General features: G+C 36.9%; 1 protein-coding gene across 2 annotated transcripts in view; it reads right to left on the reverse strand.

Moving 5' to 3' along the window:
• Positions 1-22,429, reverse strand: part of LOC111514774 (rho GTPase-activating protein 44) — a 51,176-nt gene that overhangs the window by 25,315 nt on the left and 3,432 nt on the right. For both annotated transcript variants that reach the window (XM_074173668.1, XM_074173659.1), the window contains exons 2-3: positions 12,917-13,055; positions 3,063-3,335 (exon numbers count right to left, since the gene is read on the reverse strand). In XM_074173668.1, coding sequence (XP_074029769.1) covers positions 3,063-3,335; positions 12,917-13,055 — 412 coding nt within the window. The remainder of the gene's footprint in view (positions 1-3,062; positions 3,336-12,916; positions 13,056-22,429) is intronic.

Genomic DNA, 22,429 nt, shown 5'->3' on the forward strand with positions numbered 1-22,429 from the left:
AGATTATTGAATACTGTTTCTATTAAAGATTATATGATTACTTTGAATCATTCAGATTATTTTCTTCTAGTCAGAATGCTTACAGAAGAAATACATCTACAGTTGGTGCAATTGATCAACTCAGCAGACTTTAGGATTATTTTTTGATTTCAGCAAAGCCTTTCACCTCGTTGACCATGACATACTGTTACACAAATTGCAGTTTTATGGTATACATGGCTCTGCATTGAATTGGGTTGGATCTTACCTGACTGATCATAGTCAGCTGGTCTGTGTGAATGGAATTAATTCTGAAAGAAAATGTATATCAAGAGGAGTGCCTCAAGGCTCTGTTTTGGGACCCCTTCTATTTTTGGTTCAAAAGCTTCCATTACTGTTATTTTTGCGGACGATACTAACATCTTAGTATCTGCGGGAACTATGTCCGAAGTAATTGCCAAAGCTAATGAAGTAACTGATCAAATTTCTGAGTGGTGTTCTATAAATGGCCCGCTGCTAAATTCTGCTGGATCTCAAATGCTAAACTTAGTTACTAGAAATACAACAATTGATAAAAGCTATTTGGTTAGATTAAATAATGAAAAATATTCGTAGATAAACAATTTAGTTTTATGCCAACGTTTCGGACTTTATTAAATCCATCATCAGGGCTCAAACATTAGTTATGCATGTCAAAAAAACGTTTAAAATATAAGTGTCAAACATAGGTACAAATGAAAATGAGGACTAACCAAATGAAAACACATACACCACTGACACATTTTTAATGTGTATGTGTTTTTAATAACGTGAGCAAAACAATAGCAAAATCAATACTCCTGACCGCTCTGGACTGAATGATTCCGTACAGTCCATCTCGTCTTGTGTTTGTAAATATTTTGCTGGAAAAATCCTCACTTGTTTACTTTGTGGTAAATGTTCAAGTACCGAAAACTTATGTGAATTTCTGGAACTTCATCTAGCTTTTCCTAATATGACTAATAACCAGTCCTTGCAAAGCTTATTGTTATCTGAAAATGGAATTTTTAACAGGTGATGATCGACTGTATTGTCAAACATGCGCCATACTAACTCACTGTTATAAGGAAACAAGTATAGGTGAGGCACCAGTCAATCTAATAATAACACTGATGATTTTCAAACGAGACTCAACCTCTAACGGAAGCAAGAAACTCTTTGGAAGGTTCGAAATAGATGAACATTTCAACCTAGCAGACCACCATTATAATATTCATGCAGTCATTGTTCACTGTGGTTCTGGCGTTGAATTTGGTCATTACTACGCCTTGGTCAAAGAAGGCTGGTTTAAGTTTGACGATAGTCGTGTCACGAAGTGTTCTGGCGATGCATTGAATTTATTGGAGCCTCTGGAGACACCCTACATTTTGTTTTATAAGAGAGAGGACATTGTTAGATCAAGATCTTCAGATGATGTGGTGCTACAGGTTTTTCCGGGTTTTCCTGCAGCTGAAAAAGCAAATGAGCCACTGGAATCAATGAAGTCGCCCCGGAGCGCCAATTAATTTTTATTGTTGTTTTTATTTTATTTTTATCATTGTTGTATCATTATATATTAGTAAAATTAAAAATGTGTCTGTGGTGTATTGTCACATGTCACATTTTTATGTGTCTGTGGTGTATGCGTTTTCATTTGGTTAGTCCTCGTTTTCGTTTGTACCTATGTTGTCTGACATTTATATTTTAAACGTTTTTTTGACATGGATAACTAATGTTTGAGCCCTGATGATGGATTTCATAAAGTCCGAAACGTTGGCATAAAACTGAATTGTTTATCTACGAATATTTTTGATCCATTTCCCAACCAATCGAAAAAACCGCATTTAAAAATATTTTGGATCACCAAACCAGGCAAAGTAAATAATGAAACTTTACATCAAGTTAATTGTACTAAATTCTTATGTGTTGATATTGATAATAAACTTACCTGGAAGTTCCATGTTGATAGTGTCAAACTGAAGCTCAGTAAACATATATATTTATTTCATCAGTTAAAACAAACAGTCTCCCTTGATGTTCTCAAGCTTTTATACCAATTTAATTCAGTCAGTAATTTCATATGGTCTTGAACAGTGTGGCTTATCAGCTAAAGCTGATGAAGTTTTCGTTATTCAGAAAAAGGTAATCAGAATTCTGGCTGGTGCATCTTCAAGTGGACACTGCAGGCCATTATTCATTCGTTATAGTTTATTAACAATGCCTAGTTTGTTTATCTACCATTTTCAATATTTCAATTATTCCTAGAAATGAGCAAATCCATGAACATTTCACCAGAAATAATTCTCAACTACATCAACCTTATAGTAGATTGACAGTATCAAAGAATCACTCCATGTGCATTGGGGTTAAACTATATAATAGACTTAGTGACGACATCCTCAAATATCAATGTCTTTAAAAGGCGTCTCAAGATTTTTTTTATTGCAAAAAATTACAACTCTGTGGATGAGTTTCTCCTTGAATTCTACTTTGATTGTAGCTTATTAACTTTTTTTTTATGTATGTTTCATGTTTCATATTGACTTTTTTATGTTTGTTTGACCTGTTGAATTGGCCAGTATTTTATGATGGTGTTATGTTTTTGTCTAATATGATTGTGAAGGAATACTGATTCAATAAATGTTTGATTGATTGATTGATAGACACTCCCAAACCAGTCTTTCTTAATGGGAAGGTAGCTCATCTCGCTGGAAGGTATCATCAGTTGGGGGGGCTACATCCGCAGTTTTAGTTTCGTGCTCTTTGAGTAGCAAGTTGCTTCATACTTCTAACCCTAACGCAATAGAGGAGTGGGTGTTACTCAAGTTGCCGCTTCAACAAATAAAACACTTGACTGAGACCTTCATTTATCATAATTTGACTAAAAATGAATATATTGATATATTTATGAAATACTGGATAACATAATCATAAGGAAAATTAAGAAGTGAAATGAGCATCGAGGACAATGCAGACAGCCAAAGAGGCTGTTACCAACGAAAACATCAAAAAAGTCCAAAAAGTGGCAAGTATGCTTTCAAGCTCTATGCCTTGGATTGACTTACCTGGTATCGATGACTAGCAGAGTCTTTATCGAGACAGTATTTCCTCAAGTTATTTTTGAGTTTCAAGATATTGGGAAACTCATTCTCGAGAACATGTTGCAAAGGATCGTAAACCAATTCCTGCACCTTCAATTCGTGTTCAGCAAATTCTCGAGCTAGTTGTTGTTCCACTTGGCCACATTCCCTCAATACCTGTTGGAACAAATAGCATTCTCGAGATTGCTTGCTCTCGTCTAAGAACGTTGTACCCAAATGATATTCTGGAGTTTTTTTCTGAAACAAACATTGCCAATGAAAACACGACATAAAAACACGACATTAAATCGAAAAAATTTTTCAAACAACCTATTGAATTACCTATTTTCCTAGACGTAATACTGCAATGTAATTGTTTTTTCAAAATCTACCTGTTGTATCAGAATTAATCATTCATCTAACTAAGGTTTTTAACAACCTACTGTAATTAACTAAAATCTCTAATCTTCAGGAAAAAATTACTAAACAAAGAAATTCAAAGGACAAATGATGTACAAACTTATTTTGAATTTTCCCAAGTTCGTTCTCAATGCAAAGAGCTGAGTAAAAATTGTTACAAAAATTACCTAAACATTATTGAATATAATATTCAACAAAACCCAAACTTGTTTTGGAAGCACATCTCCAATTTACGCACGGCATCCTCATACCCTCAATCAATGTATCTGTGAAACCAGAACAGTCATAGTGGAAATGATTCTGTCAATTTGTTTGCCCTACCCTTCGCAAAAGTCTATTCTAACAGACTGTATACTTCCAAATTACTCTTATGAAGATATAGTTGATATTGACAAAATTAATATTGGATTCAAGGCCGTAGCCAGAAAACAATTTTGGAGGAGGTTTGGTTTGGTATGAAATATAAAAATAAAGACAGAAAGAAAATGGTGTTACATGATCATATATATTTTCTCAATGGACCATCAGTTCCCTCACACCCCCATACGGCTGAGAGGAATGAAATCTGAACTGGCTAAACCTAATAACCATTGAGGTTATCCGGATCATATATATTTATTAGAAAACCATTACATCCTTTTACAAAATCAAATTTAGTATTCCAGCTTTCTTTGCAGCAAACAAATCAATTACCTCCTCGGTGTCGATGTCAATTCTACGGTGGATTGACATTAACGCCAAACCGTTTAGTCGTTCCTGGCTTGTAGAGTTTCTTGAATAAGTTTTTAGGCGTTTCAGAGAAGAGAAAGTCCTCTTAGGTGTACATGTGGAAACAGGAATTGTCGCCAAGATCTTTAAAAGTTTGTATGCACATTGCCGAAAGATATTTCCATTGTGTTTCGGGGAAGTTTTTTTCAATATTGTCTTTCCAGTACTTGGTTCGATTGCCAATGACTTGATAAAATTTCTAACGGATTTTATAATTCCAATAGTATCTGTAAAAGGGAGGTGAGTGGCACTTAGGCCAGATGTGACCCGAGAAGTTGTCCTCCTAGGTCATCGTCCATCGAGTCCATCCTGTCCTTTCCAGGAAGGTGGACAGATCACTAGGAGACATCTCCTGTATATAGGCAGGTGTAGGCCAAGACTCGCCGAACACACACTCTCTTATTGACGATAACTCTGGACACTCGCATAGGACATGTCTGACAGTTTCATCTTCCTGTTCACACATTCTGCATAGAGGTGTGTCCACTAGCCCCATATTATGGAGGTGTTTTCTTAGTTGACAGTGGCCAGTCAGAAATCCTACTGTTAAGCGTAGATTTTGTCGTGTCCTTTAATCCACCTCAGGATAATGTTATTATCTACCGATTCTTTAGCTAAATCTTGGTGACACTCTAGTACTAGCCCTGAGGTAACACGTTGTTTGTTCAAGGCTAAGATTGTTAAGTTTTTGCCGGAAATTCCTTTACTGGTTATTTCTTTTGTGGCAATTGAGATACCAGCCAGTTCTGTTTGAACCACGCTGGTATTTTTTCCCATTGCCCATTTAATCCTTAGGCTCAGTGATCTAGCCTAAGGATTAAATGGGATTTGTATCATCTGACCCTGTGTTCTGTTTTATTTGTATTCTGTAGGGTTTATTAAACACAAACCTGGGTTCAATTGCATCACTGGTTGCCTGCAGCAGAGGTTGCGCAGTGAGCGCTTCTCGCCATAGGCCCAGCCTCAATTGACCCATTCCTACTTCGAGGTTTACACCAGCCGTTCGCAATCGTAACATGACCGCTAACGCAACCTTCTCCAGAGGGGACAGGCCAGTAATTAATTTCATTGCCATGGTTGGTGTTGTTCTCATGGCTCCTGTGATGTTTAAACAAGCCAATCATTGTATTTGATATAATTTTTGGATGGCCGTTGCTTGTAGAACTTTCGGGGAGGATCAATCCCCCTTGATCCCCCCTGGCTACGGCCTTGATTGGATTGGTTGATGTGTTTGATGGTATCCATAACTTGAAGCTCAATATTTTTATGGACCTGATGTATACCTACCGACGGCATTGTTGAAGAGCTGTATCTATACTTTAACTGCACCAATACAGTTTCTTTTCAGTCTATATTAAACCTATATTTAAGGAAGATCAAACAGTTTGATCTTGCTCTTGAAAATGATGACTTGGTGATCGAAACACGTGTCGAGGTGTTAAAATAACTGTTTGGTGTTGAGGAAAAAACTCCAATAATATTCATTACTACACCAAGGTTCCAAACAGTGCATCATAAGTGCATAAAAATATTTGAAAATAATCATTGGCAGACCAAAATAATCACTTGATGCTAAAAGATAATATATTACGGGTATTTTAATGAACTTGCCTGGTTCAAATATTCCATTATATTGTAGAAACCATTCTTGAGGAGGAACTTTTTGATGAATGTTTTGAGTTTGTTAAATTCCGATGCAGTCACTGATTTATCGAAAATATTATACAAATTTTGATTCAGAGAATTGTTGCTAACAACTCGTCTGTGCTGTTGGGGATTCAACATATCTGCAGATCTTGTGTTATACTAATATATCTAGGAGTGTTTCTTAAATTTGTTGTTTTTATGTTTCTCTAACAAAACGATGTATATGTATGTATAATGATAAAAAAAAGTTGAAGATGAAATATAATGAAGGAAACGTCACATTGCAAATTGGTTTATATCTGATAATAACAAATATGATACAGTATTGAAAGTTCCTCTGATTCGAAATAAAGGCGGTAGAGCCAAAAAACAAAATTTAACAATTCTAGTTGTTGGCGAATATTTCAAAAACAACAACTGATATCCTCGATCTGAAAAGAAATTATTCTAGTTTCCCAAAATAGTGAACTTTTTTCCGATTTAATCGATCTTGTAGGTCTTACCGTTCCCGAGATAGCAACAGGTGAAAAAAAAACGGCCTGTATAAAAGCTGAAACTAAAGTAAGTCTACATTTATGAAAAAAAAACCTATCCAAAATAGGTTTTGACCTAAAATATTACCCACTTCTGGTTGAAAATCTATATGAATTGCAGAATGATCCTTGAAGTCAGGATCTCAGGGACATATCATTCTAGTTTCTTCAGTTGGTTTTGCATAAGGTTTATCTTATCTGTTTTGTGTGAAACATTAATTCTTTAACAAATAATGATTCATCTATGTACTAGATTATTTGCAAAACAAGTGGAACAAATCTGATTCTCTTAACATAACAAATTTATATAAACTCAAATTTTCATGAGGCTGAAAAATTAAAAAAGAACCACTTTGTCAATTTAATTTTAATTCGTAATAAATGTTATCAAAAGAAGAAAAAAAATGACGGCTGTAATTTTTCTACAAAATGGCAATCACTTATTGGTTATTACTCGGAGTATGATTTGAATTGTATGAAATAAAACATTTATTAAGCTCAAGTTGATGAATAAAATACGAACTTTTCTCCAACTCAACTGTTTCCAACTCATTTCAAGCGGTTTCGTTCTTGTCCAAGATATGGAGTTATTCTAATCGATAAACTATCCCTGGATATGATTTTACAAGTTGGTGAGCACTGTTAACTTCAAAAAGTGTGAAGACTTAATGGATACTACTTTCTATAGAAATTGTAGCTTGATATTAGAAATATCGATATTCATCATTAAAAGTCGTCATTTTCCGTCAATTGGTGACTAAGCGAGATTGTTAAAAGTGCCAATTTAGTATGTAGATGGTTTTCAGTTATGGAGAATTCATTAACTGGCGTTTTAATTATTCAAGTAAAAATATAAAAAAACATGGGAGCCTTGTGCTTTAGGGTGAAAATACAAATCATAAGACCAGCAGATTCTCTATTGATTAAGCTTTGTTTAGCCCTTCAAATCTCCTGGAGAAGACGGCATATTTCCAGCTCTTCTTCAAAACGGACTGAAAATAATTTTACCTATTTTTATAATATTGTATAGAGCTAGTCTGCCGTGGAACTATATACCACCCAGTTGGTTGTCAGCAAGGGTGGTATATATACCTAAAGTGGGTCGGTATGACCTAAACCGGTATGACCAATCAGCCTTACATCCTTCCTGTTGAAAGGACTTGAGAGGATACTGGACGGACATATCAGGAGGGTGGTATTGTATGCATCCCTCCTAAATAACCACCAGTTTGCTTATCAAACAGGCAAAGTTGGTGCCTGAGGGAGCAGATGTCTGTCAACCCCAGCAAAACTGTGACAATCCCCTTCATCAGGAGGAGAAAATTCGACGATCTCACCCCACTTTCCCTCAATGGTGAGGTCATTCCATTTGGAAAGGAGGTGAAATATCTTGGCATTGTCCTTGATAGAAAACTCACCAGGAATGCTCACTTGGAAAAAGTTTTACACAAAGCCAGACTGTCGCTATGAACACGTCGAAGGGTTTGTGGTAAAACTTGGGGTTTAGGTCCCAAACAAATCCATTGGATTTATGAGACGATTGTCAGACCAATGATCACTTATGGTGCAATTGCCTGGTGGCCGAAGGCTTTACAGAAAACGGCCCTGACGAAGTTCTCTGGCTTACAGAGACAGGCTTGTCTGGCTATCAGTGGTGCCATCAGTACCACACTTCCTCTCCACATTTTTCTGGAGAGAGAGGCTAAATAGACTGCCTATAGACTTGTACACATTGCCAATTGCACAAATCAATTTAATGTAGAGTGCAACAGACAGTTGGTTGACCCTGGAAGTCACAGCATTCTGGAAATGACCTCTGACTTTATGCCTCCAACTGCCTTATATGAGTACTGCCTTATAAAGTACTGTTCTTGAGTAGAGAGGACTGGAGCCTCAGGGAGAAGGAAATATTATGAGCAGATAGTTGTTGGTTCACAGATTGATCAAAAACACCTTCCGGTTCTGGTGCAGGTATTTTCAGTCGCAGACCAAGGGCCAGATATCAACCTGCCTAGGAACCTATGCAACTGTATTTCAAGCGGAAATTTATTGTGTGCGGATTGGAAGAATCCAACATCATACACAAGTCAATACAAAGATTCTCGGACTGTCAAGTGGCGTTGGAAGCTTTTAGCTCCTACCAAGCAACGTCTAACTTGGCAGCAGATTGCCAAAAACAATTATCCTCGATAGGAAGACTCAACAGATTGTCTCTGGTCTGGATTCCTGGCCATACTGGCCTTAAAGGCAATGACTCCCTTACAAAGGAGGGTGCTGCAAGCAATTTCTAATAAAGATTGAACACCTTGTTGGCAAGAAGATTTATGGACTTCTGGAAGAATCTTTCAAGATTGGCTCACTCCCTTCAAAGCTTGATACCAAAAGTTTTTGGACTACAGTAGGGATAAACTACGATGTCTAACAGGCCTTCTTACAGGTCACTGTCATTTGAATCATGCAGAGACTCGGACTGTCGGAAGACAGTGTGTGTGTCACCTCTGTTTGGAAAATGATGAAACAGCAGAGCACATACTTTGGGCCTGCCCCGTTGGGGACCGAATCAGAGAGCTTTGCAGAGCCATATTGTTACTATTTAACCTGAAAGATCACTCACCATATAAACTAATCGGCTTCGTTAGGAAGCAGGGTTTTTTTGGACGAGTGTGAATACGTGTAAGCCACAATAAACCCTGCGGGTTGCGGTGGGGTATCGAATAGACCCACTCACTTTGGACCTAACCTAACCTAAACTAAGCTTTGTTTATTTTTCAGATTGTGTAAGAATTGAGTCCTCCTAAAAAAATGTCTTTCAGAGAATATAACAAGTGTATCTTTCTCCAAAAGATAAAAATTGCGATGAAGAACTGTATAATGTTGTATAAGAGGTCCGTTAAAAAAATAAGGTGAATGATAAAATTTCGCGGATTATATACATTCGATTAACGATATTTTTATTTTTTGTGTTTGTACACTCGTCTCGAACATATGTTCACAATTTCAGCCGTTTCGTATGTTTAGTTTCTTGGTGAGAGGTATGAAAGTTAGAAGTGTTTTGTGTGTCCAGCGATTTTCTGCTATCGAGAAAAATAGATGAAAGCATTTGCATCATTTTTTTTTACTGGAATTAAGTGCTCCAAAACAGTTGTTGAAATGTTGATAGTGGCATACAGTGATTGTACTCTGAGTCAGAAAAATGTTTATAAGTGGTACAAACTTTTCACAGAAGGTCGAGAAGATGTGAATGACGACCCTCGCCCTGGACGCCTCAGCACATCAACAACCGATGAAAATGTTGACAAAGTGAAAAAAATTGTTATGGACAGTCGTCGAATCACTTTTAGAGAAGTTTCTGAGGATGTCGGCATATCGATTGGCTCAAGCCATGCAATATTTTCGTAAATTTTGGGCATTAAGTGTGTGGCACCGAAGATCGTTCCAAAATTGCTGAATTATGACCCAAAAACAGTTGCATGAACATCATTCAGGAATTTTTGAATGCCTTTAACGGCGATCCATGGGTATATGGTTATGACATCGAAACCAGTGCATAAACTACTTTACAGTAGTTTATGTACTTTACAGAAAACGGCCCAGGCGAAGCTCTTTAGCTTACAGAGACAAGCTTGTCTGGCCATCAGTGGTGCCATCAGTACCACATCGTCAGCGGCCATGGAGATCCTTCTAAATCTATCTCCTCTCCATATTTTTCTTGACAGAGAGAGAGAGGCTAGATAGACTGCACATAGACTTGTGCATATTGACAATTGCACAAATCAATTTAATGCAGAGTGCAACAGATTGTTGGTTGACACTGGAAGTCACTGCATTCTGGACTTTATGCCTCCAATTGTCAACTAAGAACTGCCTTATAAAGTACTGTTCCCGAGTAGGGATGACTGGATCCTCCGGAAGAAGGAAATATTGAGAGCAGATAGTTGTTGGTTCACAGATGGATCAAAAACACCTTTCGATTCTGGTGCAGGTGTTTTGAGTCGCAGACCCAGGACAGAGTTATTTACCTGCCTAGGAACCTATGCGACTGTATTTCAAGCGGAAATTTACGCTATTGAATTGTGTGCGGAGAGATTGGGAGAATCCAACCTCACACACAATTCAATAAAAATATTCTCGGACAGTCAAGCGGCGTTGGAAGCTCTTGGCTCCTACCGAGCAACGTCTAAGTTGGTAGCAATTGGTAGCCTAGAAGACAATGAGGCTGCTGATTCCCTTGCACAGGAGGGTGCTGCAAGCAGCTTCATCGGACCTGTCATTGACATCGCTTCAGGCTTTGCCAAACAAAGATTGAACACCTGGATTGCAAGAAGATGTATGGACTTCTGGCAGAATCTTCCCAGGATTGGCTCACTCCAAGGCGATAATTCACCCTTCGAAGCTTGATATCAAACAGTTGTTGGACTACAGTAGGGATTAACTATGATGTCTAACAGGCCTTCTTACAGGTCACTTGTCATTTGAATCATCATATGTAGAGACTCGGACTGTCGGAAGACAGCGTGGGTCGCCTCTGTTTGGAAAATGATGAAACAGCAGAGCACATACTTTGTGCCTGCCCCGCTGGGGACCGAATCAAGTTTTTAGAGTTCGTCAAAGCCATAGTCTTACCATCTGACCTGAAAGACCATTCACCATACAAACTAATGGGCTTCGTTAAGAAGCTGGGTTTATTTGGTCGTGTGTGAATAGGTGTGAGCCACAATAAACCCTTGCGGGTTGCGGTGGAGGGTCGAATAGACCCACTCATTTAGTACCTAATTTAACATAAACTATGCTAAAAATTTTGGAAGACAAACATTCAGAAGAAAAAGTATAGAAGGTAACCGACTCTAGTGTAAATCATAACTTCAAACACATGTGTATTTTATATGTGCACATTAATTTTAACCAAAATTCTGAATGATATTTGACGATTGGTGGAGGGCATGTATAGCAGCAATGGTGGGTGTATTTACTATCGTAGTAGTTTAAAGAATGCTTCCTTGTTTTTCAAGATACAGTTCTTCATTTCAGTTTAAAAATTCCTTAGTTTGTCAAATTTTTTAAATGTAGCGGTGCCGCATTGTAAAATTTTGATCCGAAAAATAGAAATATTCTCTGGGTTGTTTTTTTTAAATATATGTATTGCTAATTCTTCACTTCTAGTTTGTCTGGTTGGTTGGACAGATCTGCTTTGAAGTGAGTTTTTAGTTGTGTATACTCAAATTATACATTGATGAGCATACAAAAGACTGATTGGGAGGATTTTTGTTTCTTCATATAGTAATTTTGTGAAATACTGTTTTTTTTTCTGAATACAAGGCTAGTTCAGGAATTAAACGAAGATGATCCTGATCATCAACTTCAGTTTTGTGACGTGTTTAGCGGGAAATTGACCAATAACCCAAACCTATTATACAATACATGTTTTTCAGACGAAAGTTCTTTCATGTTGAATGGTGAAGAAGTGAATAGACATAATTGTCGATACCGGAGCGATGTGAATCCTCATTTGGCGATGAAAACACATTCACAAACTCCACAAAAATTGAATGTCTGGGCCGGCATCCTTGGTAATCATATTGTTGGACCATTCTTCATTGAAGGTAATCTCAATGGAGACACATACTTGAATCTATTACAAGACTGTGTAGATTCTATGATTACACAAATTTAGGAAAATGATGACAATTTAGTAGAAAATGAAATAAAATTCCAGCAGGATGGTGAACCCCCACATTTTGATGTTCAGGTGAGACAGTTTTTGAACGAACGTTTTCCAATGCGATAGATCGGCAGAAGGGGTACAGTGGAGTGACCAGCTAGATCACCTGATCTCACCTGTGGGGACAACTGAAGTCGAAAGTGTACCCTACTAAGCCTACAAATCTAGAAGACCTGCGACAGATAATTGTTCGGGAATGCCGATAGCTGACTCCGTACATCTTGAATAATGTATGGAACGCTTTCGAGAGTAGACTATATTATTTTATGCAACTAGGTGGAGGTCATTTTGAATAATTTATCGGTTGATTTTGTTTCCACTGATATCATTAAAATGAACGACAGCGAATTTTCTGTTTTTTCTTAAATAAAACGTTCAACATTTAATTTCTCAATAACGAATGAACCAATTTCGACAAAAATCACAGAGGTAATAGAGGGACAAAAGACATTTCAAATGATGTATCACTCGACCCCCATGCCATTGAAAAAAATAGGGGGTATAGTTGGGGGTATAGAAATTGAAATTGACGTGTTCTTTGAAATTTTCGATTAAATGTCCGTTTCTGACTCACAGGGGGGGCCAAGTTTTCGTTGGAACGCCCTGTATTTTCCTCTTCCTCGGCATAAAATTCGAAGCTTATTTTTCCAGTATGAGTCGTGAATTCAAGTTAGAAGTTTTCAGGATTAGAATGGTAGATTTGAAGACACGATGGAAATAAAAATAAAAAAATACTGAATCTGTGTACGTACCGCTATTTTTTCAACGTCCAATGCCGGACCATTAGGAGCAATCTTTTTGGTGATTGCGGTAAGAGCCCCTCGTAGATACTCCACTTTCTGATCGGCAATTTGAAGTTCTTCATGGTTGAGTATTTCGCTCTTCTCCGCACTGAAAGGAAAAATAAAAAGAAATCAATATCTCATGTTGCTATTTTGGAAAAAAGTGTCATTCTTTTGAGAACTGCACAATTTGCCGAAGACAGGACTTATAATAATAATATTTATTTACCAAAATTTCAAATCAAGTTTACAATATAAATATATATGAATTGAAGGGGTTATATTTTTAGGAGTGATTACTTTTTTTCATTTTCCCAAAAATTAATCACTCCTAAAAATATAACCCCTTCAATTCAAATAAGATTCCTCTTGGCTGGGATTAAATCAAATAGGTGAATGGATGGCATTACGATGTCATCCATGACATAAGCAGATCAAGCTTATTCCGTGACATTAAAAAATCGTAATTCATGAATGAATTGTGTGTATTTTCTATAATGTTATCCAATTTGGTATTGAAGAGCCTTAGGGCAAGTGTAGATTAAATGTGTACGATTTTAGTTTTTTTCTGATTAAAGTGATAGAGTTGGTGTGAGTGATGAGCTCCTTTAAACTTCTATGTAAGAAGTTGAAAAGCCGAGGTGCGAGGTTAGTATAACATCGTTGTCCTACCGCTTTTTTTGAGGATTTCGTACGAATATCAAAATTGATTTTCTGTCTTGTTGTGTATTTATGTTCTATTGTTTTCAGTTCGTGTTTGTTTCTGTATAGGTTAACTAAAATGATATAAACAAATGATTGTTTCAAATCGAAGCATTTAGATTCTTTATATAATTCGTCTGTAGTATACCTATACGGTCTCTTGAATATTATTTTTAGGAATCTTTTTTGCAAAATTTCAATTTCTTTCAGGTGGATATCTGCCATGCCTCCCCACCCTAATATCCCATATTGTAATCTTGATTCTATTAATGCGTGGTACAGAATATTCTTAAGGTGAGTATTCATAATTTTCACCAAATATTTGAATTTTGGGAGCATGTACCTCAGAGTATTAACGATATTCTGAGCGTGTATATCCCATCTCAAGTGTCGATCTAATGTTATTCACAAATGTTTAAAACTCATTGTGGAATGGATAAGTTCGACTGTATCATTTCTTTGAATTGAAATCGTTTCATACTGAGATAAATTGTTTTTGTAGAATGCAAATGGCATAAACTTGGTCTTGCCATAGTTGACTGTGAGGTAATTCTGGTCGAACCATTTCAAAACACTTCCAAAATCCAACTCGATTTTGCTTTTCAGGTTACCCCATGAATCATCTTTGTATAACAACTGTATCGTCAGCAAAGCTGAAGATTTCTCCTCCACACTTCAGGGTAAATAGTTTATTCATATAAATAGTGAAGAGAATGGGTCCTAAGACGGTACCTTGTGGTACTCCACATGTGATTGTTTGTTGAGTGCTTATTTCGTCTTCAATTTATACTGACTGTTTCCTATTTGATAAGTAATTTCTGAATAATTTGAGCAGGATACCCCTAAATCCTAATTCCTCCTTTTTTAAAGAGAGGTTTTACAATGCTCAGTTTGAAGTGTGAAGGACAAATTCCAGTAGAGAATATTTTCTATTGATCAGATGTGCCAATGGAGTTGAAATTTCTTCTGATATTCTTTTGAGCGTTTCGGCGGTGACTTAGCAGGTGGACTTAGAATGAGGGAAATAAGAACGATCACGAAATTAGACCATTCAATATCAGACCTTGGCAGCAATAGGTGGGAGAGTGAAGTGTCACTAAACATGAATATACAAGTGAAAGAAATAAAATAAATAGTAATTTACAGCTATGTTCAGAAGTTCCGTAGATAGTATTGGGTTACTTCAAAAGTTTCGACCGGTTTTATGAGTCTAAATATTGAATTCAATCGTAATAAGTGCCATTTGAATCAATGTACTTGTGCCAACGTAACACAAATCGATTACTTCCCTTAGCATAAAAAGGGTGTAATCGGGATTCGATGAAGTCGACGAAGGCCGTTGGACCGATTGCAGAAAGTTATAGTGGATTACACCAGCCGCTGACCACCATACCGCAACCATGTTTTTTTGTAACGATCTGACGATCTGATCAAAAAAAGGTCAGTTTCGGTTGTGCAAAAGCAAAGAACAGATCTCTAAAGACAATTTTTGTTGATCATTCAAATCATGCAGCACTCACTTTCGAGCTTATTGACCTTTCCAATACGTTATAAACCATAAAAAACTGCATGGGAACCAACAATCAGTTCTTCCGCTATGTTTGATGAAATGCCAACATTTTTGTCACTGTTTTCTTCGATTACCGTGGCGGAATGCATTAAGAGTTCTTGCCACATAGTCGAACCGTCAATAAGGAGTATTATTTTGAAGTTATACGCCGATTGCAAGCATCAATGCGAAGAAAACGTCCTGTATTGTGGAAAAAGAATTCATAGCTTTTCGATAATGCATCTGCTAAAAACAACACCTATCATGCTTCAGCCACCGTATTCTTCAGATTTAGCCCCTTGCGACTTTTTCCTTTTCCCAAGATTGAAGAGACCCATGAAAGGACGGCGTTTTGCGACGATTGAGGAGATAAAAACTGAATCACTGAGAGGGCTCAAGGACATACCAAAAAGGATATGAAAAAACGCCAGCACAAGTCTATTATATCTGAGAGAGAGTACTTTGAAGGAGACAAAATAGAAATTGATGAAGAAATAAATATTTTTTGGGAAAAATGAAATTTCACCTTATTTTTTTTAAAGCTCTAAAGAAATGAACTTTAAACGTTCAAGCCAGTCTAGAATTTTCTGTGAAGATTCCTGTACTGCAAGTCTTAGTCCCACTGACTAATAAGAAAGTTATTTTTTGAACCTGGCTACTAGCTACTGATGTCGGCCCATACTATCTCTTATAGTCCAATGAGTATAACTGAATTTTTGTTTGAATTTTTATTGAAGTTATTCACTTTCTTTGGTTCTTTGAAAAGTTACCATTTTTTTTTGTATATTGATAGAGAGTAAAAAGCCAAAAAATTCCTGTGAATATTTCTAGATATTATTTCTAAAGTAAATAATCAAGCCTGCTTTTAGAATAACCACTATCAATTGACAAAGGATGATTTAAACAAGCTGATCGTTATCAGAAAGATAAGAATAATGCACTTGTGAGATGAGCTCGTAATACCATATTACTGTAACTTTTCAATAAAAAATGTAGCATCGAATTCATTTCTCATTCATTTCATTCAAAATTTCTTCATACTTTCATTATTGATGAATCACTTGAGGTAGTTTTGAGGAACTGTATTGACTACACAATTTTCAAAGACAGGCAAAAAACTATAGACGTGGAAAAAATCTATGTCTTGAAACTGAACCTTTGAATAATTAGAAAGAAAATACTGTAGTAATATTTTTTATATGTATAAACTTCATTCAACGAGAGTTGAATTAAAAGTATTATCTGCAATATCACCGCTCCAAATAATTTAATCAACCAGGGAAAACATGAAGTGATATCATTCTACATGCCACGTTTAATCTCTCATTGCAAACATACTATCTCGGGAAAACAAATTAAACGATTAAATCAGTTACTGCCACACTAGAGGGAAATAAATGAAGATCTTCACTTGTAATAATATAAATTAATTGAAAATTTTTAGAAACATATTCGAGCAAATGACAGAATTTCGCCTAAAACCATATTTGAACTATTTTAATGACTAGATTTGAGCAACATCTATTCGATTTTGAAACAATGTAGAAGCAGTAGTAGTAGTTTTTTCTTTTTTTTTTTTCGGCGAGCGGAAAAATCTTTGAAAGACACCTGGTCGCCCTGTGACCAGATAGTGTCGGATTTTTACCGACTAAAAAAACCAATCATGAGTCAAGCAGGCTACTCTGGAACCGCCCTCGAGCATTACTTCGGAATAGCAGACTGTAGTGATGGTTCAGGGCTCTTCCTTTTTCTTCAGTACTTCATTATTATTCATCTAGTTCTTTTCTTTTCTTTGTCAGGATGGTCTTGGAGAGTTTACTAACGGCTTCCCAGGTTTCTATACTTTTGAGCATCTTCCCTATTATGTTTTTCGGTGTTAATTCTCCTGTCGTCATTTCTGCGTTTCGTCTCTGTTCTTTCCAACGTATGCATTCAAAAATTGTATGTTCTATCGTATCTATAATTCCGCAATACTTGCACTCTTCTGTGTCACTCACTTTAAACCCAAACAGATACGCCTGAAAACACCCATGCCCCGTTAGTACTTGTGTGAGAAAGTAATTCACTTCTCCCCATTTTCTGTTCATTTATGGTTCTATGTCTCTTATCAGTCTTTTTGTCCAGTTGGCCTTTCCATCGTCTATTTCCCAAGATTGTTGCCATTTTTCAATAATTTGTAACCTTGCTAACCCTTTTGATACGTTGTTTTGTACCAGTGTTTTCTCTTCCGCCAGCAGATCTATTCGGGGGGTTCTTGCAATCATCATCAGAGCTTTAGTTTATGTTGTTTTATATGCACACGCTATTTTTATGGCTGCTTTCCGTTGAACACTAAGTAATATATTCCTGTATACCTTTTTTTCCATGACTCTTTTTTCAAATCGTTGCGCCATAGAGCATGATCGACTGGGCGACTGAGCATAGAATTCTTCTGCTACCTTCTCGAGGACCCCCAACGTTGGGCATTATCCTGCTTATGTTGCTTATGGCTTTTCCCGCTTTTTCTGCTAATTTTCTAACATGAGCTCCCATTTTCATATTTCGATCCATGTGGATTCCCAGGTATTTAATAGATTATTGGCTACGGATGTTCCTTTCCTCCAATTCAATTGTAATACTTTTCAGTTTTCTGCCTGCTGCCAGCAGTACTACCTCCGACTTCTGAGGGGCAAGCTTGAGTTGTTTCGCTGTCATCCACTCGGCTATATCCTTCACAGTTCTATTGGAAGTTGTTACCAGACTTTCTTCATTTTTCCCCACCACCACTACGGCTAGGTCATCTGCGTATCCTATTAGGTTAACTTCCCTAGGGACCTTCAGATTCAGTACCCCATCATAGTACATGTTTCACAAAGTGGGACCAATTACAGAGCCTTGTGGAACACCACAGGTGATGTTCATTTTTCTCTTGTATCCTATTATTAACTCCCTCTCTTCAAGGTAGCTGGCAATAATATTGTACAGGTATGCAGGTACATCTCTTCTTTTGATTTCATTCAAAATCCCTTCCCATGGCGTGGAGTTGAAAGCGTTTTGTACATTCAACGTTATCATGACGTAGCTTTTCCTGCCAGTTCTTTCGTTTGCTTGGTCTGCGATGTTTTGTACCTTCGCCAGTGCATATGTTGTTGACCTACCTTTTCGGAAACCGAACTGATTTTCATTTAGATATTCTTTATTTTCTATTTCTCTCAAGAGTCTCGTCTTGATGCGATGCTTGAGGAGTTTTCCCATGATGTTCAGAATACATATGGGCCTGTACGATTTACTTTCACCTTTTTCAATAAAAACGAGTTTGGGGAATTGCCCTTTTGTTAATAATATGTTCATTATCCTCAGACATTGTTCCGGGTGTGCCTTAACGACAACTTTGATGACTTCCGCTGGGAGTTCATCCGGACCGGGGGCTTTTTTCTCTTTTAGTCTTTTGTTGGCTTCCATGAGTCCATCTATTGTGAACGGTGGTATCTCCTCTGGTGCCGTTGGTAGTCTGTCCCATTTTTTAATCTGGTAAGATGGAAACAACGTACTTATTAGCAAATTTTATTTGTTCTTCTTCAGTAAGTCCAATCGGCTGTCTGACTCTAACCTTGTTAGTTACTATTTGGTAGCCCTTTCCCCAGATATCCGCATCTACTTCTTCTATCAGTGTTCTCCACGCTTTCTGTTTGGCTTCTACTATTGTTTTCTACAGATCATTTTTGCTTTGTTTGTATTCATCTTGCCTCAGTCTTTTTTGAGGTTCATCATTACCTCTGTTCGATCTTACCACTTTTCTTCTAGCCTGAGCACATGCCTTACGTTTTCCTGCAACCTCTTCAGTCCACCAGTATACCGGAATTCTATTACCTTTCACTCTTTTTTTCGGAAAAATTTTGTTACATGCAGCTTTTATAATTTTTGTTAGTAGTGCCACGTCGATCCCATTCCCTTTCGTAAGGAGTGACCGTCCAATTTCTTCAGAGTCTTCTTTCACTATTCTGCATCGTTTGCATTCGTTGATCGTGTCTCTCTCTGCTCTGTTCTTCTATGATCTCGTAGACTAAACGTTGGCGGTAGCTCAGACTCACTTCTTCTATGATCTTCCAGCCGCTCACAAATTTTGCTAAGTGGTGGTGGTAGTGACAGCATTAGTAGTAGTGGCAGTAGCGGTGTAGTAGTAGCAGTGGTGGTAGTGGCAGTAGTAGTGGTGGTGGCAGTAGTAGTAGTAGTAGTAGTGGAAGTAGTAGTAGTAGTAATTTATTAACAAACATTCGTTTCCAACAAAACAATTCAATACAAAGTAGAATATGTAACTGAGGAAACATATTATGTGAATAAACTAACCTTGATAAGTGATTGGACACTTGTCTCAAGTTCAAGAAAGACATTGACAGTAAATAAATACATTGATAAAATAATAAAAAATTCAATTGTTCATAGGTAGGATTGAAATTAACTATAATAATATAACACAATTATGATAAAAGAATAAATAGGCGTAACAATGAACATATAAACGGTTGTCAATATGTTAAATTTCTTTTAAAGCTAAATAATACTATTTGCGAGAAGGAGGGTAACCTTATTAATCTTCATGCAAATTAGTGAAAATATTATAATATTGATGTAATGTACTTGACAAAGATTCTTTTTGAATATCAGAGGTAATATAATCGCTATAATTTTTTTTGCATGTCAAAGTCAAACTTGCTCTGGGAATCAAAGTTTTTAAAAAAGTTCTAGAAATTTGCTAATTTCTTCACCAACTGCCAATCTACCCCGTATGCCCTTCAGTAGACATCCAGTTCTGAATTCGATCAGGACTCTGATGTTATATTTGAGACTACACCCATATGTTTATATGAATCGTCAATCGACTGTGACTTAGCCAAGATCGCGCTCAACTTGACTTGCTATTCTCGATCGTTCTAAATGTCTCGTTGCTTCGAGAGACTTCCCTATCGGCTTCCAGCAACTTCCTTCACGATATATAAACATTACCAACAAGCAGATCGGGAAAGTCTAGTTGAAAGTGCGGTAAGAAGTAAGCTAATAAGGCGATAGACATTCGAGTATCAGTCTGAAGTTCAGTTAAAGCTTGTGTGGTAGTGAAATAAAGTTGATCTCAATTGTACAGTTAGGTTAGGTTAGGTCCAAAGTGAGTGGGCCTATTCGACCCTCCACCGCAAACCGCAAGGGTTTATTGTAGCTCACACCTATTCACACTCGACCAAATAAACCTAGCTTCGTAACGAAACTGATTAGTTTGTATGGTGAGTGGTCTTTCAGGTCAGATGGTGAGAGTACGGCTCTGCTGAACTCTAAAAACCTGATTCGGTCCCCAGCGGGGCAGGCACAAAGTATGTGCTCTGCCGTTTCATCATTTTCCAAACAGAGGCGACAGACACTGTCTTTCGACAGTCCGAGTCTCTGCATATGATGATTCAAATGACAGTGACCTGTAAGAAGGCCTGTTAGACATCGTAGTTCATCACTACTGCGGCCCAACAACTGTTTGGTGTCAAGCTTCGAAGGGTGAATAAACGCCTTGGACTAAGCCAATCCTGAAAGATTCTGCCAGAAGTCCATACATCTTCTTGCCATCCAGGTGTTCAATTTTTTTTTGCCAAAGCCTGAAGTGATGCCAATGACAGGTTCTGGACCGATAAAGCTGTTTGCAACACCCTTCTTAACAAGGAAATCAGCAGCCTCATTGCCTTCAGACTAGTATGACCAGGAATCCAGACCAGAGACAATCTGTTGTCTTCCTATTGAGGAGAGTCGTTTTTGGCAATTTTCTAGCAATTTAGACTTTGCTCGGTATGAGCCAAGAGCTTCCAACACCGCTTAACTGTCCGAAAATATTTTTATTGACTTGTGTATGAGGTTGGATTCTTCCAATCTCTCCGCACACAATTCCATAACGTAAATTTCCGCTTGAGACACAGTCGCATAGGTTCCTAGGCAGGTTGATATCTCTGTCCTGGGTCTGGGACTGAAAACACCTGCACCAGAACTGGAATAGTAGTCAATTATTATCAAACCCACTGGGAAACGTAACAATGATAATAATTCATTTGTAAAAAGACATTTGTACGATTTTGCATCGAAAAGTCTTTTGTTTTATTTGTAGTTTCATCTTTCAACTGAATTTTTGAAACTAAACCCTAGTCAATGAAAATCTAATGAATTTAAATACATTTAAATTGAAAAGGTAATATTTTTGGGGAGAATTGAACTTTGGGAAAAACGTTTTGGGCTCTCCTTCTTCATTATTATACAAAAAGAAAAATAAAACAATGTAATATAATAAAAAAAAAATCAATAAATTTTAAAGTCGTTAGAGATTGAAAGTCAATGTATATTGAAGAATTAGAAAGCCAAAGTGTTTCTTTTCCAACACAATAAAGTTGCTTCATCTGCGAAAAAGGTAAATGTGCCTGTAATTGGTGAATTACAACAATAATGGTCCAAACGCAGAACCTTGTGTAACTCCACACATTATATATTTTTTCAGATGAGTAATTGCCATTTTTGACTAGTTCTTTATTTTCCAAATACGAACGAATCCGTTTTTGAGCAACATACCCTTTAGAACAGGTAAGATAAATGCAAACTAAGGGCAGATGTTGGAATTATATGACCGCTATTACTTCAGAAGGATATAAAAGTATACACTAAAAAAGTAAACTTCTGATATTAACAAGAGATCATGTGTCATAGATACGTTTCATTTTGAGGAATCCCCTGTGAAAAATTATTTAAATATAATTATTTCCTTTAGAAAGTACGATTTCGATTGTCACATTTTAAGAATTTGCATGGAATGACCACAATCATGATAGTCCAAGACGGCACAACAGAATAATTCGCACAAGTCTAATGAAACATAATAAGATACTCACGGTCGAATTTATTGCAAAATTACTTGCACATGGCTTAACTGGGCAATGGCCTAGTTCTACACTGGCGAGGATATGAACTTGTTACCCTAACACTTTTACAAGGTACAATGTCTCAGAGATCGCAATTATATATTTCAATTGATTTGTGGCTTACACACACATTGAAGAAAACCGTGATTAAATAGATATTCTGGTTATTGAAACCAAAACAAAATATTGTTCTTTGAGGTAGAGTGAAAATAAACTTTTTTACTTTGTTCACCTTTCCTATCTTTCTTTCAATATAGACATCAAAACAATTATAGTAGAAATCAGAACAAAGAAGATAGTGAAAAAAATTGACAA

This window comes from Leptinotarsa decemlineata, unplaced genomic scaffold, assembly GCF_025532065.1.
Source record: "Leptinotarsa decemlineata unplaced genomic scaffold, Ldec_3_MD MMD2_P_RNA_scaffold_12, whole genome shotgun sequence".
Lineage (NCBI taxonomy): Eukaryota > Metazoa > Arthropoda > Insecta > Coleoptera > Chrysomelidae > Leptinotarsa > Leptinotarsa decemlineata.